This window comes from Pantherophis guttatus, chromosome 16 (assembly GCF_059756535.1).
Source record: "Pantherophis guttatus breed Tessera chromosome 16, ASM5975653v1, whole genome shotgun sequence".
Lineage (NCBI taxonomy): Eukaryota > Metazoa > Chordata > Lepidosauria > Squamata > Colubridae > Pantherophis > Pantherophis guttatus.
Window position 1 is genome coordinate 15,483,188 of NC_142078.1, and position 21,747 is coordinate 15,504,934.

At 45.7% G+C, this 21,747-nt stretch overlaps 1 protein-coding gene across 6 annotated transcripts in view; it reads left to right on the forward strand.

Moving 5' to 3' along the window:
• Positions 1 to 21,747, forward strand: part of RALGDS (ral guanine nucleotide dissociation stimulator) — an 82,138-nt gene that overhangs the window by 20,385 nt on the left and 40,006 nt on the right. For 2 of the 6 annotated variants that reach the window (XM_060684606.2, XM_060684607.2), the window contains exon 1: positions 4,229 to 4,592. The exons of the other annotated variants lie outside the window; for them this stretch is intronic. In XM_060684606.2, coding sequence (XP_060540589.2) covers positions 4,392 to 4,592 — 201 coding nt within the window. In that variant the 5' untranslated portion in view covers positions 4,229 to 4,391. Of the gene's footprint in view, positions 1 to 4,228; positions 4,593 to 21,747 lie in introns of those variants that run through there. 6 annotated transcript variants of the gene reach the window in all.

The window sequence follows — 21,747 nt, forward strand, 5'->3', positions numbered from 1 at the left end:
AGTCGGGAACAACCAGCACATATGTGCGAGGGGAATCTTTTTTACCTTTTAAAGAAATAAGAATTTTTATGTTGAGTTGCCTAATGACACCACACTTGGATTATTGCATCCAGTTCTGGTCGTCACAATACAGAAAAGTTGTTGAGACTCTAGAAAGAGTGCAGAGAAGAGCAACAAAGAGGATTAGGGGGCCTGGAGGCTAAATGATATGATGAATAAGTTGCAGGAACTGGGCATGGCCAGTCTAAGGAAGAAAAGAATTTGCGGGCACACGATCGCGTCTTCCAATATTTGAGGGGCTGCCACAGAGACGAGGGGGCTCAGCCTATTCTCCAAAGCATCTGAGGGCAGGACAAGAAGTAATGGGTGGAAGCTTATCGGAGAGAGAAGCAATCGAGGATGTAATATTTCCTGACAGTGAAAACAATTAACCAGTGAAACAGATTTTCCTCCAGAAACTATGGGGTGCTCAGTCAGTGGAGATTTTTAAGAAGATACAGATACAGATTAACAGAGTTGGAAGGGATCTTGTAGGTCATCTAGTCCAACCCCCTTTCCAAGCAGGAGACCCTACACCATTTCTGACAGGTGGCAGTCCGGTGTCTTCTTGAAAGCTTCCAGGGATGAAGTTCCCTCAACTACTGAAGGCAACTTGGTTGATTGTTCTCACTGTCAGAAAATTTCTCCTTATTTCCAGGTTGAATCTCTCCTTGGTCAGTTTCCATCCATTATTCCTTATCTGGCTTTCAGGTGCTTTGGAGAATAGCTTGGCCCCCTCCTCTCTGTGGCAGCCCCTCAAATATTGGAGGATTGCTATCCTGTCTCCCCTGGTCCTTCTCTTCACTAGACCAGCCATGCCCAGTTCCTACAAACCGTTCATCGTATGTTTGAGCCTCCAGTCCCCTAACCTCCAAAAAGCTCCTCCTAACTTCCTAATGACCTTGGTTGCTCTTCTCTGCACTCTTTCTAGAGTCTCCACATCTTTTTTTTATAGTGTGGTGACCAAAACGGGATGCAGGACTCTAGGTGTGGCCTTACTAAGGCTTTGTAGCGTGGCATTAGTTCCTCCCTTGATCTTGATTGCATCCCTCTATTAATGCAATTTAGGATTGTGTTGGCTTTGGAAAGAGATTGGAAAACCATTTGTCTGAGATGGCATGATGCACTCCTGTCTTGGGCAGAGGGTTAGAGCAGAAGACCTCGAAGGTCCCTTCTATCCTTATGATTTTATGAAGTGAGTGGCCACTTCTTGGTCTCCAAAACTTCCTCTTTAATCTTTGTGTGATATTGCTGGAAAAAATCCAGACCCACAACATGCAAAATGTTTTGCCTTGGGTGTTAAAATCATTTAGCCGTTTCCAGAGCTTTTGATTTTTTTTTCTGGTTTAGCTCGCCTTCGTGGTACTTCATGTTCCGTACTAATCAGCAAACTGTCTTTACGGGGTTCGTTTACGAGTTATTATTACGTTTTTTTTAAAAAAACGGTTGCTTCCAGCAAGATCCGTCCGGACAGGGTACAAAAGCAGTTAACACCCGAGGACAATAAAGTGACATTAACTGCCACAGGAACAGGAGGAGAATTAACACATCGTAAGATCATACATTAAAAAAGGAATGAGAGAATCGGTAAAAATAAATAACATTAATTATAAAACAGGAATGGTGTTGCCGAGCTGGAGACTGTCTGGTGTTTCTAACAGAATGAAGGAAAGGGAAACAAGCTTTGACTTAAGGATGGATAATGAAGACTTTTGGAGGCAAGTCTGGTGATTTTGGACCTTAGGAACCCAAAAGGAAGAAGTTGGCAAATCTGCAGCGCTCACAATTTTAGGAAGTGATGCTCCGAGTAGTGAAAACGTGCTGAGGAACATGTAAATCTGTCCCCAAATGCTCTTTACTAGTGGAAAGCTTGCTTGTATGTAGAAAATACAGATAGTCCTCGAATTACGACCGCGGTTGAGGCTTAGAATTTCCATTGCTAAGCTAGGCGATTGTTAAGTGAGTCCTGCCTAATTTTACAACCTTTTTTTGTAATGGTTGTTAAGTGAATCACTGCGATTGTCCGGCTTCCCCCCCCCGGACTCTGCTCGTGGGAAGCCTGCTGAGACACTGCGACCGTCGTAAGTCTCGGTTGAACTCACGGACTGTTTTTTTTGTTTTTTGCCACCCGCCAAATTAAAACCATGCATTTCAGGGGATGGGGATGGGAAAGCAGAGGCTTTGCCAAGGGAATATTGGACTCTTTCATTAGCCACGATCAGCTGATCCCAATGAACCCAAATTCTGCAGACTTCGCATCCTGCAAGCGGAGTAATATTCTACCCATAAATTAACCGAACTCTATGAATAGATCGGGCAGGAAAAAAAAATGTTGCTGACTGCGTGTTTCCTGCGGACGGACAGAACAGTTTTGATCTTTCAAGTTAACTTGTTTTTACGTTTTGTTTGGGGTTTTTCCCCCCCCCCCCTTAGTTTCCCTGGATTTATTTCCTTCCAGGAAAAAGCCTGACGTCCCCATTTCCCACCCTTCCCTCCCCTTTACAGACCCCCTCCCCACAAGTAAAGAAAACAAACACTCTTCTCAGCGTGGAAGAGAATAACCCACCCTGCAAACAATGGCCTGATTTTCTTGTTGCTGGTTTCCAGGTCAACTCTTGGACAGTTAGCTTAACTCTTTGCTTTCAGATGCTTCTCATTGCTTCTTGCAGATCTTCTCAAGGAATTTGTCTTTGGTGCATACGCTCTCAAGTGTACATAAGGAGAATAAAATACGTTCATCAAGAATAAAAGGATACAACACTTAGTGATAGTCAAGGTTACTAATAAGCTATCAAATCGTACTAGGAAACAAATAAAAACAATATAAATTGAAAAATACAAGCAGCATGGTTGTGGGAGGAGATAGGTAATAGGAAGGATGAGAAGAAAAATAGTAATCTAGTCTTAGTAAATAGTTTGACAGTGTTGTGGGAATTAGTTGTTAAGCAGAGCGATGGCATTCGGGGAAAAAACTGCCCTTGCGTCTAGCTGTTTTGGTGTAACAACAAACCCATTCATCTCTAAAATCCCAAATCAAAATTTCATTTAAACAAACAAACAAATCTCAACCACAAAATTGGCCAAACAATGTTGACTGGCGGGGGAGAGCCTTCTCTGTGGGGGCACCAGCCCTCTGGAGGTTTCCATGATCCCCGACCTCCGTCCCTTTCGCCGTGCCCTTAAAACTCTTTTGTTCCAACAGGCCGGGCTGGCTTAGAAAATGAATTTTAAATTGGGCGTTTGTAGCTTTTAACAGAAGGGCCAAATTTATAGATTGATTTTAAGTCGTTTTTTTTAAATTTTGTGAGTATCTGTTTGTTTTAATATGGCTGTACACCGCGCCCTGAGTCCTTCGGGAGAAGGGCGGTCTAGAAGTTTAATAAAATAAATAATAAAGAAATAAATAAAACCCAGAAGCGGTTCCCAAGTAGAAACAAAAGTAAAAAAATATATATATTCAATTTATTCATTTAACGAAAGCCCTCAATTTAGCCAATCATCCGCCTTGCGATTTATTTATTTATTTATTTGTTTGTTTCCATTTCTATACCGCCCTTCTCCAAATAGGACTCAGGGCGGTGAACAGCCAAAGTAAAAAACAGAGCATACAAAATTTAAAAACAGTATTAAAATAATTAAATATTTTGGCCGTAAATTAAAACAACCCAATTTAAAATCAATTTAAAATTTAACTCAAGCCAGCCCAGCTTGCGATGGGCTGGCCCGGCCCATTGTCCCGGTGAATCGGATATTTATTTATTCGTTTTAATTTATATACCGCCCTTCTCCAGCAGGACTCAGGGCGGTGAACGGCCAGAATAAAACAGAACCTACAAAATTTAAATTTAAACAGTTTAAAAATAATTAAATATTTTTTGGGCCACAATTTAAAAGCAACCCAATGAAAATCCATCCAACTTAACCAAAACAGTGGGATCAAGCCAGCCCGATGGACAGATTGAAACAATAGCCCAATTCTCCTAAAAAAAAAAACAAATCAGAAAAATAGCAACAAGGTTGGCTTTTCCAGTTCAGAAACAAAAAACAAACAACAACAACCTCGCCTCTCGGCCTGCAGAGGGCGCCTCGTGGTCTCCTTTCCTTCCCTGCTCAGCCCAGACGCGGAAAGCTCCTTTTTCTCTCCCCCCCCACTCAACTCACAACTCCACCCCAGTGTTTGAATGACATCAGGGCTGGAGGGAGGGAGGGGAGGGCCTTCTTCCCGAGGGGAGGGGCTCTTGAAAAGCCTCCCGGTGGCAGAAGAACCGCGCAAGGGGGAAGAGAGACCCCCCACCCTCCACCCTCTCTTCCCCAAAAGCTGGCTGCAAGCGGAGCCCGGCGGGCGCAGCTCCATGGTGGTCCTCATGTGGTCCGAGCTGCTGCCGGAGGAGCGCTCGGCCAGCACCACCAGCAGCCCCGAGCGCCTCTTCGAGGGCTGCCGCCGCCTCCGCAGCCTCTGGGATGCGGTCCGCTTGGAAGTGGCCGCCGAGGACGCCAGCCCGGTGGTCTTGCACAGTTTCACCCAGCTGGATCCCGATCTTCCCCCTCTGGAGGTAACAAACCAGGCTGGCCTGTTTGGGGGGGGGGTGTTTGCAAGGCTGCGGGGTGGAGGGGTAGGTTGCAAAGCTGGGTGGGGGGTCGCAAGGCTGGCCTGGGGAGGGGGGTTGCAAGGCTGGGGGGTGGAGGGGTTGCAAGGCTGGGGGGTGGAGGGGTAAGTTGGAAAGCTGAGTGGGTGGGATGCAAGGCTGGACTGGGGGGGGTCGCAAGGCTGCGGGGTGGAGGGGTCGGTTGCAAAGCTGGGTGGGTGGGATGCAAGGCTGGCCGGGTGGGGGGGGTTGCAAGGCTGGGGGGGGTGGAGGGGTAGGTTGTAAGGCTGCCCTGGATGGATGGGGTAGGTTGCAAGGCTGGGGGGGGGGGGTGGATTGCAAGGCTGTGGGGGGGGGTCGCAAGGCTGGCCTGGGTGGGTGGGATGCAAGGAAAAAAAACTCGAGTGGGCGGTGGGTTCACACGGCGTGCAAAAAAACAACCCCCGGGGATCGGCTCGCCAAGTCCGCCCGGGCGCCGAGGAATGCGCGCTCTCTCCTCCTTTTACGCGCTGCGCTCAGGGGCAAGGGCGCACGCGATGCCCGCCGCCCTGTTTATGGGGGGCTGATGTGATGTGGGTGCTTGAATCCGGCTGGTGAACTCGGTTGGTGGGTGGTGCGCTTGGCTGGGTTGCTTTTCGGGGGGTCTCCTCCTGGTTCCCCCGAGTTTTGAGTCTTTGGAATGATGGAGCGCTCTCCAGCTTGGTGGGACGGCAGAGGAGGGGGTCTTTTTTTTTTTTTTCTTCCCCTTTTCTGGGTCGAACAAAGAAAAGCTTAGTTTGTGACAAACTGGGATTGTGTGGCAACCTTCTCTGTAAAAAAAAAAACAGCCCTCCCTCGTGGGTGGCTAACCCTGCCTTCAAAGCATCTCCCCACCTGCTTGACCTAACCAACTGCGACTTCTTTATTCCATAACATCACATTTTAAGTTTTTACTGCCGGGAGATGGAAAGTGACAGATGAAGCCAGGGGAAGGTCAGGGTAAACGTCACACCCTCAGGTTAACTAGGTTTAAATGCCCTCCCTTGGGGTGTTTAATCCGAACCGCAAGCTGCCCCCTGAATAAATCCTTGCCGCGGATTAAGTCACACCGTGCCACCCTGTTGGAGGCACAGCGCTAAATAAATAGGCTTAGCCTGGCTGGTTTACGCAGGACGGACGAAGCCACAAAACGTAACTGCCTTTTAACCAGACTCTAGCCTAGATAGAGCAGTTCAGCGGTTCGAATCCCGAGTGCCGCGTTAACGGGGTGAGCTCCCGTGACTTGTCCCAGCTTCTGCCAACCTAGCAGTTCGAAAGCAGGTAAAAAAATGCAAGTAGAAAAATAGGGATCACTTTTGGTGGGAACGGAACAGCGCTCCGTGCATCTTTGGCGTTGTGTCATGCCGGCCATATGACCACGGAGACATCTTCAGACAGCGCTGGCTCTTTGGCTTTGAAACGGAGATGAGCACCGCCCCCTAGAGTCAGGAACAACTAGCACATAGGTGCAAGGGGAACCTTTACCTTTACCTAGCCTAGATACAAGGCCTTCCAAATTTGGAGAATTTGACACTTTTTCAAGCTTGGAGAGCTGAAGGGTGTTTAAGGGGAGGGGTGTCTGAAGCAAAAGGAAAAAAAAAAGGATTCCTTTTGATGGATTTTGTATTGACAACTTTTGGGAGACAGGATGATGCGCACTGATAATGATACCTAGTTTGGTAATGAAACGTCTGCAAGAAAAGCACCCAAGCTCTAGGCAATACCAAGGATCTCTCAGAATAGCGTCTTTTGGGTAAGGGAGGCAGGTTATTTGAACTTTGGAGGATTGCAGATAGTCCTCCACTTACGGCAGTTTGTTTAGTGACCGTTAAGAGTTCACTAAAAAAAAAGTGACATGACGTTTTTTCCACACTTAATGACCGTTGCAGAATTCCCAATCAAAATTCAGACTCTCGGCAACTGGCTTGCATTTATGACGGTGGCGACGTCCCGGGGGTCACATGATCCCCTTTTGCGACCGTCTGACAAGCAAAGTCAATCGGGGAAGCCAGATTCGCTTAACAACCCTGTTCCTAAATTAACACCTGCAGTGATTCGCTTAACAACTGTGGCAAGAAAGGGCGTAAAACGGGGCCAAATTCACTTAAGAAATCTCTCTCTTAACAAGCAGAAATTCTGAGTTCAGTTGTTGAGGACTTAGTATTTCATTTGGTCTTAAACTAAAAGCCAGACGGAAGCGTTCTTCCTATTTATCCATTGTATTGGAAGAAGTCGGAAGTATTCTTCGTATATCTTTGTGTTTTCCTTGTTTTGTTTCCTTTCTCTCAGCTTCTATCCCGCTTTTCTTTCTACTCTTCATTGTTTCTCTTGATGGTTACCGTGTTTCCCCGAAAATGAGACCCTGTCTTATATTTTTTTGAACCTTGAAATAAGTGTTTGGCCTTATTGCCATGCGCTCAAAAGCTTGATTGGGCTTATTATCTTATTTTGGGGGAAACAGGGCAGATAGATAGATAGATAGATAGATAGATAGATAGATAGATAGATAGATAGATAGATAGATAGATAGATATGATAGAGACCGTGTTTCCCCGAAAATAAGACCCTGTCTTATATTTTTTTGAACCTTGAAATAAGTGTTTGGCCTTATTGCCATGCGCTCAAAAGCTTGATTGGCCTTATTATCTTATTTTGGGGGAAACAGGGCAGATAGATAGATAGATAGATAGATAGATAAATAGATAGATAGATAGATAGATAGATAGATACCGTGTTTCCCCGAAAATAAGACCCTGTCATATTTTTTTGAACCCTGAAATAAGCGCTTAGCCTTATTGCCATGTGCCCAAAAAGCCCGATTGGGCTTATTATCAGGGGAATGTCTTATTTTGGGGGAAACAGGGTAGTTATTCTCCTTTTTTTTTTTTTAATGCGTATGACTTTGTAAAATGCAATAAAATTATTTGAGGGTAAAAAACTTTGGAAGCCTGTCCCCCATCTTATCTCCTCTTAGCTCTTCTTAGCTATCTGCTTGCCTGCTTCTTGTTCGGAAGAAGAATGTTTATTCTAGAACAAGGATGCGGAATTAGCTGCCCTTCCTTTCCTCTGTTGTTCCCTCTGGTTGCTCGGTGCACACAGCCTCTGAGTAAAATCACTGCATAGTTCAACTACTTTCCCTATTTGCTTGAGTAGGAAGTGTGTGTTGATCCCTGGTTCACCCTGCTTGATTATTTCTTTCTTTATTTTTTTTTAATTTATGCATGCAGTGAACCGGGAGGTAGAACATGCTGATGGCCTCCCACGCAAACATTTCTTTCTCAGATCTGGAATGAATGAAATTCATGCGAGGATTAGTGCATTCCTAGATCCCAGTCCTCTTTGTGGCTAGGAATGGTCTTTGTCAAACAATGCACAAAAAAAACAACAACCCTGATTTGAACTGGAAGTCGTATCTTAGAATTTGGGGACCTTTTCATCTTGCAACTTCCTATTTTCCCAAATAAAACCCGGGGAAGTCCAGAGTTCCCTAAGGATAAGGCTGTTTGTGTTTATCAAGATGCACAGAAGTCTGTAGCTTGCTGGGCTCCGTCCGAGGATATATTAAGGCACATTAATTAGTACTCTGGAATTTCAAGGCAGCTGTTTAGTTATATACCATCGAAAGAATAATTCTTGCCATCTGCACAAAGATTGTGTGTTCTCTAACTTGTAGGGGGGGGCGTGAAATTTATGAGTAATTTATTCACTGGATGGCAGAGAGATGAATTTGAATCCGAGAATGTTGCATAGTTTTCTGTGCAGTTCAAAATATTTTTACTCGCTGGAGGAACAGTGATGTTAGAGCCCATCGTAGAATCCAAAATCGAGATTCCTTCGTGTTGCTTTCAGCTCCTTGGGAGTTTATGGACTCAAAACATGTAATAGTTTGATTGGCAAAATTGCTTTAAAAAAAAAATCTGATTTTCCAGCCTTGATTTGTCCTCCAAATATTAATATTGTGTTTAATTGAAGCGAGGGATTGATACGTAGGCTGGCAGTGTAGTAGGATTTAAGTAAGTTAAGTTGTATTTTGTGTTAAAACAATAGGAGAAAGGTCATCCTTTCATAAAAATCATGAGTTTTCTAGCATTGGAGCCTCATCATGAAACCGATTCTTTCTGGAAAGACCAATAAGGCCAAAGCAAAAAAAAAAAAAGACCATGAAATGGAAACTAACCAATGCAGGAAACCAACTTTCTAAACCGGTACCGGTTTGTTGAAAACAATGTAGAAATGATTGCGGACTCAGATTCAACAGGAGATGATTGTTGAAATGATAGAACCTTCCTCGTTGGGGGCACTCTACCTTTTACTTATGAAAAAGCTGAAGATAAGCCATAAAGCGTTGCTGTTGGGAACTGGATGGTAAACCAAGCTGTCACCTGTCTAATCCGGCATCATTTTTCTTCGCTAAACGGGTCTGTTTTTCTTCTGACCAACAAGCCAAACTGACCAAGAGCATTTTGGTAGTGCACCCAGATAAAGATAAAGTTTCCCTGAGTCTAGGGTGCTGTGCTCATCTCTGTTTCTCAGCTGAGGGGGGCCAGCGTTGTCCGAAGACATTTTCCGTGGTCATGTGGCCAGCATGGAACGCTGTTCCTTTCCCACCAAACCTATTTATCTACTCACATTGGCATGCTTTCGAACTGCTAATTGTGCGGGAGCTGGAGCAAGGAACAGGAACTCACCCGGTCGTGCGGTGCTGGGGGTCTCGAACCTGGCAGGAGCTGGAGCAAGGAACGGGAGCTCCCCTGGTCCCACGGCGCTCAGGTTTCGAACCTGGCAGGAGCTGGAGCAAGGAACGGGAGCTCCCCCGGTCCCATGGCGCTCAGGTCTTGAACCTGGCAGGAGCTGGAGCAAGGAACAGGAACTCACCCAGTCGTGCGGTGCTGGGGGTCTCGAACCTGTCAGGAGCTGGAGCAAGGAACGGGAGCTCCCCTGGTCCCACAGTGCTCGGGTCTCGAACCTGTCAGGAGCTGGAGCAAGGAATGGGAGCTCCCCCGGTCCCACGGCGCTCAGGTCTCGAACCTGGCAGGAGCTGGAGCAAGGAACGGGAGCTCCCCCGGTCCCACAGCGCTCAGGTCTCGAACCTGGCAGGAGCTGGAACAAGGAACGGGAGCTCCCCTGGTCCCACAGTGCTCGGGTCTCGAACCTGTCAGGAGCTGGAGCAAGGAATGGGAGCTCCCCCGGTCCCACGGCGCTCAGGTCTCGAACCTGGCAGGAGCTGGAGCAAGGAACGGGAGCTCCCCCGGTCCCACAGCGCTCAGGTCTCGAACCTGGGCTCTCAGCTCTCCAGTTGACAAGCTCAGTATCTTTAACCACTGAGCCAAGTGAGAGTGATCCTTAATTTACTTGGCTTCAGATTCTCAGGCCATTAATTGGCACCAGCCGACAAGGGACCACGCTGAGATACGGAGGCTCTGCAGGGAGAGCGCTCGGTCCAGGCACTTAATTCCGAGGCATTGAATGGAGGGCGACAGATTTCCTATTGGGAATTATTTTCGGACTTTTTGCTCCGAGCTGTTCCTTCCTGCCTGCCAAGACACTCCAGATTTAGAAAGTGAGTTAAAATTGCGATTAGATCAGCTGTGCTGGTTAGGTTGCTTGTCGTGAAAATGCCAACGTTTATTAGCCGAGGGTGTAAAAAGCCCCCAAAGTTTGATACAGGGAGTCCTCGACGTACGACCACAACGGAGCCCAGAATTTCTGTTGCTAAGGGAGACAGTGAAGTGCGTTTTGCCCCGTTTTACAACCCTTCTGGCCGCAGTTTGAAGTGAATCGCCCGCCGTTGTTAAGTTAGTAACCCGGTTGTTAAGCGAATCTGGCTTTCGCATTGACTTGGCTTGTCAGACGGTCGCAAAAGGGGATCGGATGGCCCCGCGATCGTCATAAATATGAGTCGGTGGCCAAATTGTGATCACGTGACCGCGGGGTTGGTGCAACGGTCGTTAAGTGTGGAAAAACGGTCCTGAGCCACTTTTTTCCAGTGCCGTTGTAACTTCAGACGGTCACTAAACAAACCGTTGTAATAACAAGGACTTAGCTGTACTTGCTTGGGAAAGGGATCGTAGTCACTTGGGGTGCATTTAGCCTTCATCATCGCAGGAGCTCGGAGAGGGATGCTTGGTTGTTGAGAATCGTCTTCTCCTTCTCCTTTTCATCCTTCTCCTCTATGATCATCATCTCCTTCTTCTCCTCCTCCTCCTCCTCCATCATCATCATCATCTCCTTCTTCTCCTCCTCCTCCTCCTCTATCATCATCTTCTCCTCCTTCTTCTTCTCCTTCTCCTCCTCCTCCTCCTCCTCTATCAACATCATCTCCTTCTTCTCCTCCTCCTCCTCTATCATCATCTCCTTCTTCTCCTCTATCATCATCTTCTCCTTCTCCTTCTCCTCCTCTTCCTCCTCCTCTATCATCTCCGCCTCCGCCTCCTCCTCCTCCGCCTCCTTCTTCTTCTTCTTCTCCTCCTCCTCCTCCTCCTCTATCATCATCTTCTCCTCCTCTTCTTCTTCTTCTCCTCCTCTATCATCATCATCTCCTCCTCCTTCTCCTCTATCATCTTCTCTTTCTCTTCTTCTTCTTCTTCTTCTTCTTCTTCTTCTTCTTCTTCTTCTTCTTCTTCTTCTTCTTCTTCTTCTTCTTCTCCTCCTCCTCCTCCTCCTCCTCCTCCTCCTCCTCCTCCTCCTCCTCCTCCTCCTATTATTGCAGGAGAAACGGAAGGAACAATTTAGGGTTGGCCAGTTAACTCAACCTTGGAGTAATTCAACAAACGCAAAATCCCAGCAGTGTTTTCGATTCTGTCTTCCTTTCCGTCTACCAACCGGAAGGAAGGAAGGAAGGAAGGAATTCTCAAATCCTTCCATTGGTCCAATAAGGAGGCCATCTTTCCTAAATCTGGGGTTATTTCTCCCCTTCCCCATTGATCCGAGTATCCTGGCCTTCATTTATTTCCTTAACGCTTCATTAACCCTCTTCGGATTTTTCTGTTTGGGCTCCAAAGAACTTTTGATTTACTTCTGATTTCTCCCCAGTTATCGCTTAAGCGTTTATCGCTGTCCTTCCCGGAAACTCTAACCCTCCCTCTTCTTGGATTTTGCCTCTGATGTGGAGAGGAGAGGGGAGGGGTCTGCTTCTTGTGGGTGGGCTGGGCCCCTTTCCCCCTTTTAGGGGGGGTGTAGAATAAAGCCAAACCCCCATCATCTGCTTCCCATTAGATCTTGTTTCTTCAACCTCAGAGTTGGCAAGAAAAGGAGGGCCTTGGTTTCAGACATTTGGGGGCAGGAGGTGTTGTTTGTGTTTTTTTGTGTGTGTTAATGGGGACTGCCAGGTTGCAGAGAGGAGGAAAAAATATTTTCTTTTGTCTTCTTATTTTCACAGCTGTTGCTAAAAGGTTCTCCTTCCTCCCTCCCTCCCTTTTCCATTCTCATTCTTCCTTTCTCCCTCCCTTCCTCTCATTCTTCCTTCCCTCCCTCCCTCCCTCCCCCATTCTCATTCTCCTTTCTTTCTCCCCCCTTCCCCTCATTCTCCTTCCTTTCTCCCTCCCTTCCTCTCATTCTCCTTCCTTCCTCCCTCCCTCCCATCTCCTATTCTCATTCTCCTTTCTTTCTCCCCCCTTCCTCTCATTCTCCTTCCTTTCTCCCTCCCTTCCTCTCATTTTCCTTCCTTCCTCCCTCCCTCCCTCCCATCTCCTATTCTCATTCTCCTTTCTTTCTCCCCCTTCCTCTCATTCTCCTTCCTTCCTCCCTCCCTCCCTCCCTTCTCCTATTCTCATTCTCCTTTCTTTCTCCCCCCTTCCTCTCATTCTCCTTCCTTTCTCCCTCCCTTCCTCTCATTCTCCTTCCTTCCTTCCTCCCTCCCTCCCGTCTCCTATTCTCATTCTCCTTTCTTTCTCCCCCTTCCTCTCATTCTCCTTCCTTTCTCCCTCCCTTCCTCTCATTCTCCTTCCTTCCTCCCTCCCTCCCTCCCGTCTCCTATTCTCATTCTCCTTTCTTTCTCCCCCCTTCCTCTCATTCTCCTTCCTTTCTCCCTCCCTTCCTCTCATTCTCCTTCCTTCCTTCCTCCCTCCCTCCCGTCTCCTATTCTCATTCTCCTTTCTTTCTCCCCCTTCCTCTCATTCTCCTTCCTTCCTCCCTCCCTCCCTCCCTTCTCCTTCCTTCCTCCCTCCCTCCCGTCTCCTATTCTCATTCTCCTTTCTTTCTCCCCCCTTTCTCTCATTCTCCTTCCTTCCTTCCTTCCTTTCTCATTCTCATTCATTCTCATTCCTTTCTCCCTCCCTTCCTCTCATTCTCCTTCCTTCCTTCCTTCTTTCCTTCGTCCCTCCCTCCCTTCTTCTATTCTCATTTTCCTTCCTTCCTCCCTTCCTCCCTTCTTCCCTCTTTCTTTCCTTCCTTCCTTCCTTTCTCATTCTCATTTTCATTCATTTTCATTCCTTTCTCCCTCCCTTCCTCTCATTCTCCTTCCTCCCTTCCTTCCTTTCTTCCTTCCTCCCTCTCTCCCTTCTCCCATTCTCATTCTTCCTTTCTCCCTCCCTTCCTCTCATTCTCCTTCCTTCCTTCCTTCCTTCCTTCCGTGATCCCCCCCCACTCTTTTCTCCTTGCTCTAATGTGGCCTGCCTTTCTTACCATCCCTGAAAAGGGATATGGCTGCATATTGTATGAACCTCCCTCATTACCGTTCGTACTTGGATTAGGTTCAAGGTCCATTTTAACCTAGCATCCTGTTTCCGTTTGGGGCTGGCCAGGGACGGTCAGGAACGCCCTCCAGGCTTGCAAAGGCAGAAGTTTTCTGTTGTTTGGGTACCCCACCTGGGGAAAATATTGTCCTCAGATAGGGACTTTCTTGTTCTTTCACAACAGCTTTTTTAATTTTGCTGCTGCTTTTCACCGCCCTTTAAGAAAACCGAGAGATCCTTGTCTTGTGGCAGGGAGTTCCACCAGCAGCAAAGAGGATAATATAAAACGCCATTTTCTATGGCTAGAGCTGAAGAAATTGGATTTATTAACCTCTTTCATACTCTCAAAACTTTTGTTAGGAAGGGGGGAAAAACCAGTTTCCGCTTCTCGGTGCTTTGCACGTTACAAAACTGTCAAGATAGCAGATTAGGTTCCCAGAGGATCATCTGTTCGGTCTTTATTCCCAGATATACTCTCTTATAATTGCCATTTTTTAAATACTGAATGAAGTTACTTTTACGACTGTTTTTCCAGTACTACCATCAAAAGAAAGCTATTTTTTTTTATGGTTGCCTTTATGACCAAACTCTCTCTGGAACATTTTTCTCTCCTTTCAAACGAAGCTTCTGTTTTTTCACTTTATTCTTGGAATGGAATGGAATGGAATGGAAGAATAGAATAGAATAGAATAGAATAGAATAGAATTGAATAGGAATTGAATAGGAATAGAATAGGAATAGAATAGGAATAGGAATAGAGAAGAATGTAATAGGAATAGAATAGAATAGAATAGAGAAGAATAGAATAGAATAGAATAGAATAGGGAATGGAATGGAATGGAAGAATAGAATAGAATGGAATAGAATAGAATAGAATAGAATAGAATAGAATAGAATAGAATAGAATAGAATAGAATTTAATAGGAATAGAGTAGAGTAGAATAGAATAGAATAGAATAGAATAGAATAGAATAGAATAGAATTCTTTATTGGCCTATGTGATTGGACACACAAGGAATTTGTCTTTGGTGCATACGCTCTCAGTGTACATAAAAGAAAAGGAAAATCAGAAAATTTTCCTAACATCCAAAGAGATTTTTTGCCTTCTCTTGTAATTTAAAACCTTTGTTCTATTTTCTGCACTCTGGACTAATAAAAGGACTTCAAAAGTTTCTATCTCCTGCAGATAGATAGATAGATAGATAGATAGATAGATAGATAGATAGATAGATAGATAGATAGATAGATGATAGATGATAGATGATAGATGGATGGATGGATGGATGGATGGATGGATGATAGATAGATAGATAGATAGATAGATAGATAGATAGATAGATAGATAGACAGACAGATATTTCTTTCTCAAGGCTGAACTTATTCAGTTCGGCTTCATTTCTACTTTTCTTTCTCTTTTCCCCGCTTTAATCATTTTCATTCTTCTTCGGAGTGTTTTCTTTCTTTCTTTCTTTCTTTCTTTCTTTCTTTCTTTCTTTCTTTCTTTCTTTCTTTCTTTCCAACAGTTCTTAAAATCCGAGGCTTAAGAGGGAACACACGACTTGTGCAGAGTTTGGCTGTGGAAAATAAAACAGCAACTGCGATTTTTTTTCTGGCACAGTTAAGAGAGATAAACACGGCCGTTTTAAACACACTTTATGGATTAAATTGCAATTCCCTGAGTTTATGCAACGCTCAAAACTCCAGAGATTTGGCTGGAAACCTGTCTCGGTATCTAGTCACTGAAAAGAGGATATGATAACAAAATTTGGCCTTGGCTGTTTTCCCAAAAATTCTCTTACCCTTTAAAGAAACTTTAAAGAGTCATTTAAAGATTTATGTTAAACTTTGAAGAGTCATTGTCATTGGCTGCTTTCAACGGTTTCTGTATCATTAGTGTATAGGCTAACATTCATTTTGAGCCTTCCCCCTCCAGAAAGTGGGAATCAAAAGCCAGCCCCAAGGCTCTAGTCCTCATGATTCCACCCCCCCACCCCCCTGGCTGCAAGATGCTGGGTTTCAAAATCAAAAAGAATGTGGGAACCAAGACTCTAGTCCTCATGATTCCTCTCCCCACTCCCGGCTGCAAAATGCTGGATTTCAAAATCAAAAAGAATGTGGGAACCAAGGCTCTAGTCCTCATGATTTAGAAAAATGGGGCACATGGTTGTTTCTTGGCTGGATCGGGTTCTGAGAAAGACCCCCCTGTTCAAAGTTACATAGACACTGAAAAAAAGGAATCTTTGTAACACCAGTCCTCGCATTTACGACCGTCACTGCATCCCTGCAGTCACACAATGAAAAATTCAGTTTGCTTGGCAACCTGCCTGTATATATGACAGTTGCAGCCTCCTTGGGGGGGCACGGAGGTGCCAATTGTTGGTCGTAAGTCGAGGACTATCTGGGTTCTAATGTTGCAAATCAACACAAAGAGAGACCCACACTGTCCCAAATTCCTTTCTCCTCTCATCTTTCTGCAGCTTTCCTTTTTTTTTTCCCGTTCTCTTTTGTTCTCTTTTGTTACTCCGCTGTTCCTTTCTAACGCTTTATTGATACACTGTTGGAGTGTTTTGTTTTTTTGTTCAAAACAAGGAAAAAAAGAGTCATTTAGAAAAGAGGCTGTTTTTTTTTTGTCGTTGTTGTTACATTGAATGACTGCTGTGAATCAGAAACTGCTGAAGAACTTTATTTTTTCTGCAAAACACTGCAATTTAGCATCTCTTCTTTATTTTCAGGTGTTTGGTGGCTTTTTGGGGAGTTTTTAGAAGTAGTTTGTCGTATACCACTGAATCAAAGGCTTTACAGAAGTCTATATAAATTGCGTCTATTGCTGGTCGAGTTGTGAAGTCCATATGTTTTTGTAGTGTAAGAGTTACAGATTGCAGGAAAAAAACTAGAACTTTCTAGAGTTTGAACGGGTGAAAAGACCTCCTACTCGTTTAACTTTGCTTATCTGCAAAATTATATTCTGCCTTGTTGGGATTTTGACCAGAACATCGTGTTAAAAAAATTTGTGCTTTCCATTATGTGTCAACATCATCAATATTTAAGAGAGTGTGTATTTCCCCTTTATTTTTCCGGTCACTTCCCCGATTTGAATAACTGAGTTTGCTGAAAAACCCTCTGTGGTGCAATTCTAAAAAGTCATCTATTCTTTGTGGTCATCTTGCATTTTGTGTTATCCACTGTCTCCCAGATAGGTGTAAAATGATCAAATTAGAATTTCAACTTGAATTGTGGAATTTTGTCCTGAATATGTCCACCACATTTCTCATCATATACTTATACACATTCTCCCTTTTTCATATGGACAGTTTGCCGATAAACTTTGCTTCACTTGGCTGAAAAAAAACCCCTCATTCTTGATAATTCAAGTCGATTGCAAAGGATATATATCGATCAGAAAGTCGACAGGTTAGCGGTTCGAATCCCTGGTGCTGCCTAACGGGGTGAGCTCCCGTAACTTGTCCCAGCTTCTGCCAACCTAGCAGTTCGAAAGCAGGTAAAAAAAAATGCAAGTAGAAAAAATAGGGACCACCTTTGGTGGGAAGGGAAGAGCGTTCTGTGCGCCTTTGGCGTTGAGTCATGCCGGCCACATGACCACGGAGACGTCTTCGGACAGCGCTGGCTCTTCGGCTTTGAAACGGAGATGAGCACTGCCCCCTAGAGTCAGGAACGACTAGCACAGATGTGCGAGGGGAACCTTTACCTTTACCTTTTTACAAAACAATGTAAGAAGTTGGACCTGTTTAATACGACCACACACAAACCCTAGATATTTAACCTGTGTGATTTGGCTTTTATTCAACTATTTCCATGTTGATTAAATCATTGGTACAGTTTTACCCATTTTTCAGCCTGTTCTGCAATTTTATCGTTGCTGGGAAGGCTGGTTAGAGAATATCAGCTTTTTTTTTGCTTAATCTTGAAAAGCACATTTCTAGGTCGGCGTTTTCAGATTAGGTGTGCAAAGGTCATTTTGAAAGAGTAGCCAAGAGATTGAATTTAGCTCTTCTCTCACATCCGTGCAGATGTAACAACAACAGTCTGTTTAGTGACCTGCTCAAAAGTTACGACGGCACTGAAAAAAATGTGACTTCGGACCGTTTTTCACACTTACGACCGTTGCAGGCTTCCCCCACAGTCACGTGATCAAAATTCGGACGCTTGGGCAACTGACTCGTATTTATGACAGTCCCGGGGGGGGAGGGGTGTCACGTGATTCCCTTTTGCGACCTTCTGACCAGCAAAGTCAAGGGGGAAACCAGATTCACTTAACAACCAGGTTACTGACTTTAACAAGGGCAGCGATTCACTTAACAACGGTCGCAAAATGGGGCGAAACTCACTGAACAAAGGTCTCACTGCACAACAGAAATGCGGGTGCCTCCATCGCTGGGGATTTTGAAGAAGAGACTGGACAGCCATTTGATAGGATGGTACGGTGGGGAAAATGATCTTCCGGGTTCCGGCACATGCGTGCACATGAGACACCTGGATTTTGTGTGCGCATGTGCGCCAGTAACCGGAAGACCAGGGGGCCGGTGCACATCCGTGCGCTGGAAACTGGAAGACCATTTTCCCGGCACGCGCATCGGACGGCTACTCTACCGGTTTCCGGCACGTACGTGCACGCATTTTGGCACTCGGTGCCGAAAAGGTTCGCCAATACTGGTATAGGGGGGTCTCCTGCTTGGGGAGGGGGGTAACTCCGTTATTCTGCGATCGGTTTGGGCAACAACATTCAACCTCCTTTGAAGTTTTTCTTGACTGAAGCGATTTAACCAAAGCGGCTAACAAACACGGATGCTGGATTTTCCTGTTTTTCTCTGGTCTGAAAGTCTTTGGAACTGCCGGAAATGGGACTTATTTAAATCCCACCCGAGTTGACCCGATTACCCCACCACCACCCCAAAAAAAAAACCCCACTGTTGTCTGTTTCTCTGGCTCTTTTTGTTCTGCAGCAAGAGAACCAAATCTGGAGATTTTTGTTTTGTTTTGTTTTTCCTTGCGATTTTTTCCTCCATCGGCCCAGGGAAGGCAAACATTCAGCGAGGGAAGCTTTGCACGAGTTGCGTGCAGGCTCCGGGTACACCAGACAAGGGATCCTTCAGTCCAGCATCACAAAAGGGGTGTTTGTCTTGTGTTTGTGTGTGTGTGTGTGTCCTTGCAAGCTCAGCTCCGAGGAGGGCCAGAGGAAATAAAAGAGAGGAACACGGATGCATTCAGCGACCCCTTCTCCTGAGCCAATCCACTTGGCGCTGGCTCCGAGGCCTTGCCATCTTCGCAGGGAATTGGTTTGGATTCGAACTCGCTTGCCTGGGGAGCTCTTGGAGGGGAAAGGGAAAAAAAATACTCTCCCCCCCACCCCCTCCTCCGAGCTCTAAATGGTGCATCTTGGAAAGCATCCTTCCGTTTTCCTGTTTCCTTGTTGGTCTGGCAAGGTTTTCTCTTTCCGTTCCCACTTCCCTTGCCTGTTATTTTATTTTGCTTTGCTCTCTCTCTCTTTTTTTTTTTGTATGGTTCAGCCACAGCCTTTGGGAAGGAAGGACGGAAGGAAGGAAGGAAGGAAGGAAGGAAGGAAGGAAGGAAGGAAGGAAGGAAGGAAGGAGAGATAAGGATGGATGGAAGAGAGGGAGGAAGGAAGGAAAGAAAGAAAGAGATAAGGATGGGAGGGAGGGAGGAAAGGAAGGAAGGAGAGATAAGGATGGATGGATGGAAGGAAGGAAGGAAAGAGATGAGGATGGATGGAAGGAAGGAAAGATAAGGAGGGAGGGAGGAAGGAAAGAAGGAGAGATAAGGATGGATGGGAGGGAGGGAGGAAAGGAAGGACGGAAAGAAAGAGATAAGCATGGGAGGGAGGGAGGAAAAGAAGGAAGGAGAGATAAAGATGGATGGATGGATGAAGGAAGGAAGGAAAGAGATGAGGATAGATGGAAGGAAGGAAGGAAGGTGAGGGAGGGAGGGAGGAAGGAAAGGAGAGATAAGGATGGATGGGAGGGAGGGAAAGAGGAGAGGAAGGAAGGAAAGAAAGAGATAAGGATGGGAAGGAGGCAGGAAAGGAAGGAAGGAGAGATAAGGATGGATGGATGGAAGGAAGGAAGGAAGGAAAGAGATGAGAATAGATGGAAGGAAGGAAGGAAGGTGAGGGAGGGAGGGAGGAAGGAAGGAAAGGAGAGATAAGGATGGATGGGAGGGAGGGAGGAGAGGAAGGAAGGAAAGAAAGAGATAAGGATGGGAAGGAGGCAGGAAAGGAAGGAAGGAGAGATAAGGATGGATGGATAGAAGGAAGGAAGGAAAGAGAGATGAGGATGGATGGAAGGAAGGAAAGAGAGATAAGGAGGGAGGGAGGGAGGGAGGGAGGAAAGAAGGAGAGATAAGGATGGATGGGAGGAAGGGAGGAGAGGAAGGAAGGAAAGAGAGAGAGAAGCACCCCCAATTGCATGTTACTTGTTAGCACCTTTCATTTTGATGTGGGGATTATGCATGGAGGGGAAAATTCTTTCCCCACAAATCCAGCCAGGATCTCCGTTTCGGTTTCCTCGCTGCGCCTGGGAAGGCAGGAAAAACATCACTGGGCTTTTTGCCCTGCCAAGCTGCGTGTGGTGGACCGGATATGGATGCTGTGTGTGTGTGTGTGTGTGATTTGTGCTTTGTCTTGCAACAAAGACTGAGGCCTGGAAAGAGAGCCCTTCAGTCGACTCCGTCCAGGATCCCTTTTTTTTAAAAAAATATTATTTTTAGAGCCCTTTTAATCAACCACAGCTGAACAAAGTCGGAAATACTTAACACGCTTCTGGTTTGTTTTCCTTTTAAGCTTTTCAACATTGGAAGAACCAGGGAGGGGAAGAAAAAAAAAACAACCCAAAACATTTTTAGCCCTCTTGCTTTCCCTTTCCTTCCTCCTCATCTGGGGGGCAAACATAGGCTCAGTCAAACCTTTCAAGCTACCAGAAGGAAAAGAAGGAGAAATCTGATTTTAAGCTGAATTAAACCAAGACGGGGAAATTGTGCGCGTAGCTTGTAAAAACGAGTTAAAGAGACATGACATAAATTCATCGGTCTGGAAGGGACCTTGAAGGTCTTCTAGTCTAACCCCCTACTCAGGCAGGAGACTTTACACCAGTGATGGCGAAGTGATGGCATCGAGTGCCCAAACCAGAGCGTGCGCCGGAGCGCCGGAAACTCGACCAGAAACCCAAAGACCAGACATGCGTGCGCCGACCAGCTGATTTTTGGGTTTTCGGCGCTCTGGTGCGCCCGAAGACCAGCTTGGTTGGCACGCATGCGCGTACCGGAAAGCAAAAGACCAACTGGCAATGGCGGGTGTGCCCACAGAGAGGGCTCTCTGTGCCACCACGCCATCACGGCTTTATACGCTGTGCTCTTTAAGACCCTGCTCTTCCGACAGGCGGGGCTAGCTTCCTAATTGAGTTTTAAATTTGGAATTCTTAAATTTTGGGGGTTTTTTAGTTAATTGGCCTCAAATGTAATACTTTTAATAATTTTTTTAATTTAAATTGTGATATTTGTATTGTGTTTTTACCTAGCTCCCGAAGGACTCGGGGCGGTATAAAAATAAAATTATCCTTATCCTTATACCATTCTAGTAATCTCTTCTTAAAAAGCCTCCAGTGATAGAGCATCCATAACTTCTAAAGGCAAGCTATTTCATTGATTAATTGTTGTCAGAAAAGTTCTCCTTAGTTCGAGCTTGGATCTTTCTTTGATAAGCTTCCTTCGGTTACTTCTTGTCCTGCCCTCAAATGCTTGGAGAATAGGTTGACACCCCCTCTTCTTTGGGGCAGCCCCTCAAATATCGGAAGACTGCTGCCATGTCTCCCTAATCCTTTCCTTCATTAAACTAGACTTAGTCAGTTCCTGCAACCGTTCTTCATTCGTTTTAGCCTCCAGTCCCCTCATCATGTTCATTTCTCTTCTCGTCACTCTTTCTAGAGTCTCCATATCTTTTTTTTACATCGTGGCAACCAAGACTGGATGCAATATTCCACTTCCTTCCTCACTCCATCTCCAGGGAGACCTTCCTTCTCCTTAGGTGGCCAAAGTATTTGAGTTTCCTCTTCAGGATCTGGCCTTCTAAAGAGCAGTCAGGGTTGATCTCCTCTAGGACTGACCGGTTGGATCGCCTTGCAGTCCAAGGGACTCGCAGGAGTCTTCTCCGGCACCAGAGTTCAAAGGCCTCCATTCTTTGGCCTTCTCAGCCTTCCTTATGGTCCAACTTTCACAGCCATCCATTGCAACTGGGAAAACCATCGCCTTGACTATACGCACTTTTGTTGGCAGGGTGATGTCTCTGCTTTTTAGTATGCTGTCTAGATTTGCCATGGCTTTCCTCCCCAGGAGCAAGCGTCTTTTCATTTCTTGGCTGCAGTCCCATCTACGATCATCTTGGAGCCCAGGAAAATAAAATCTGT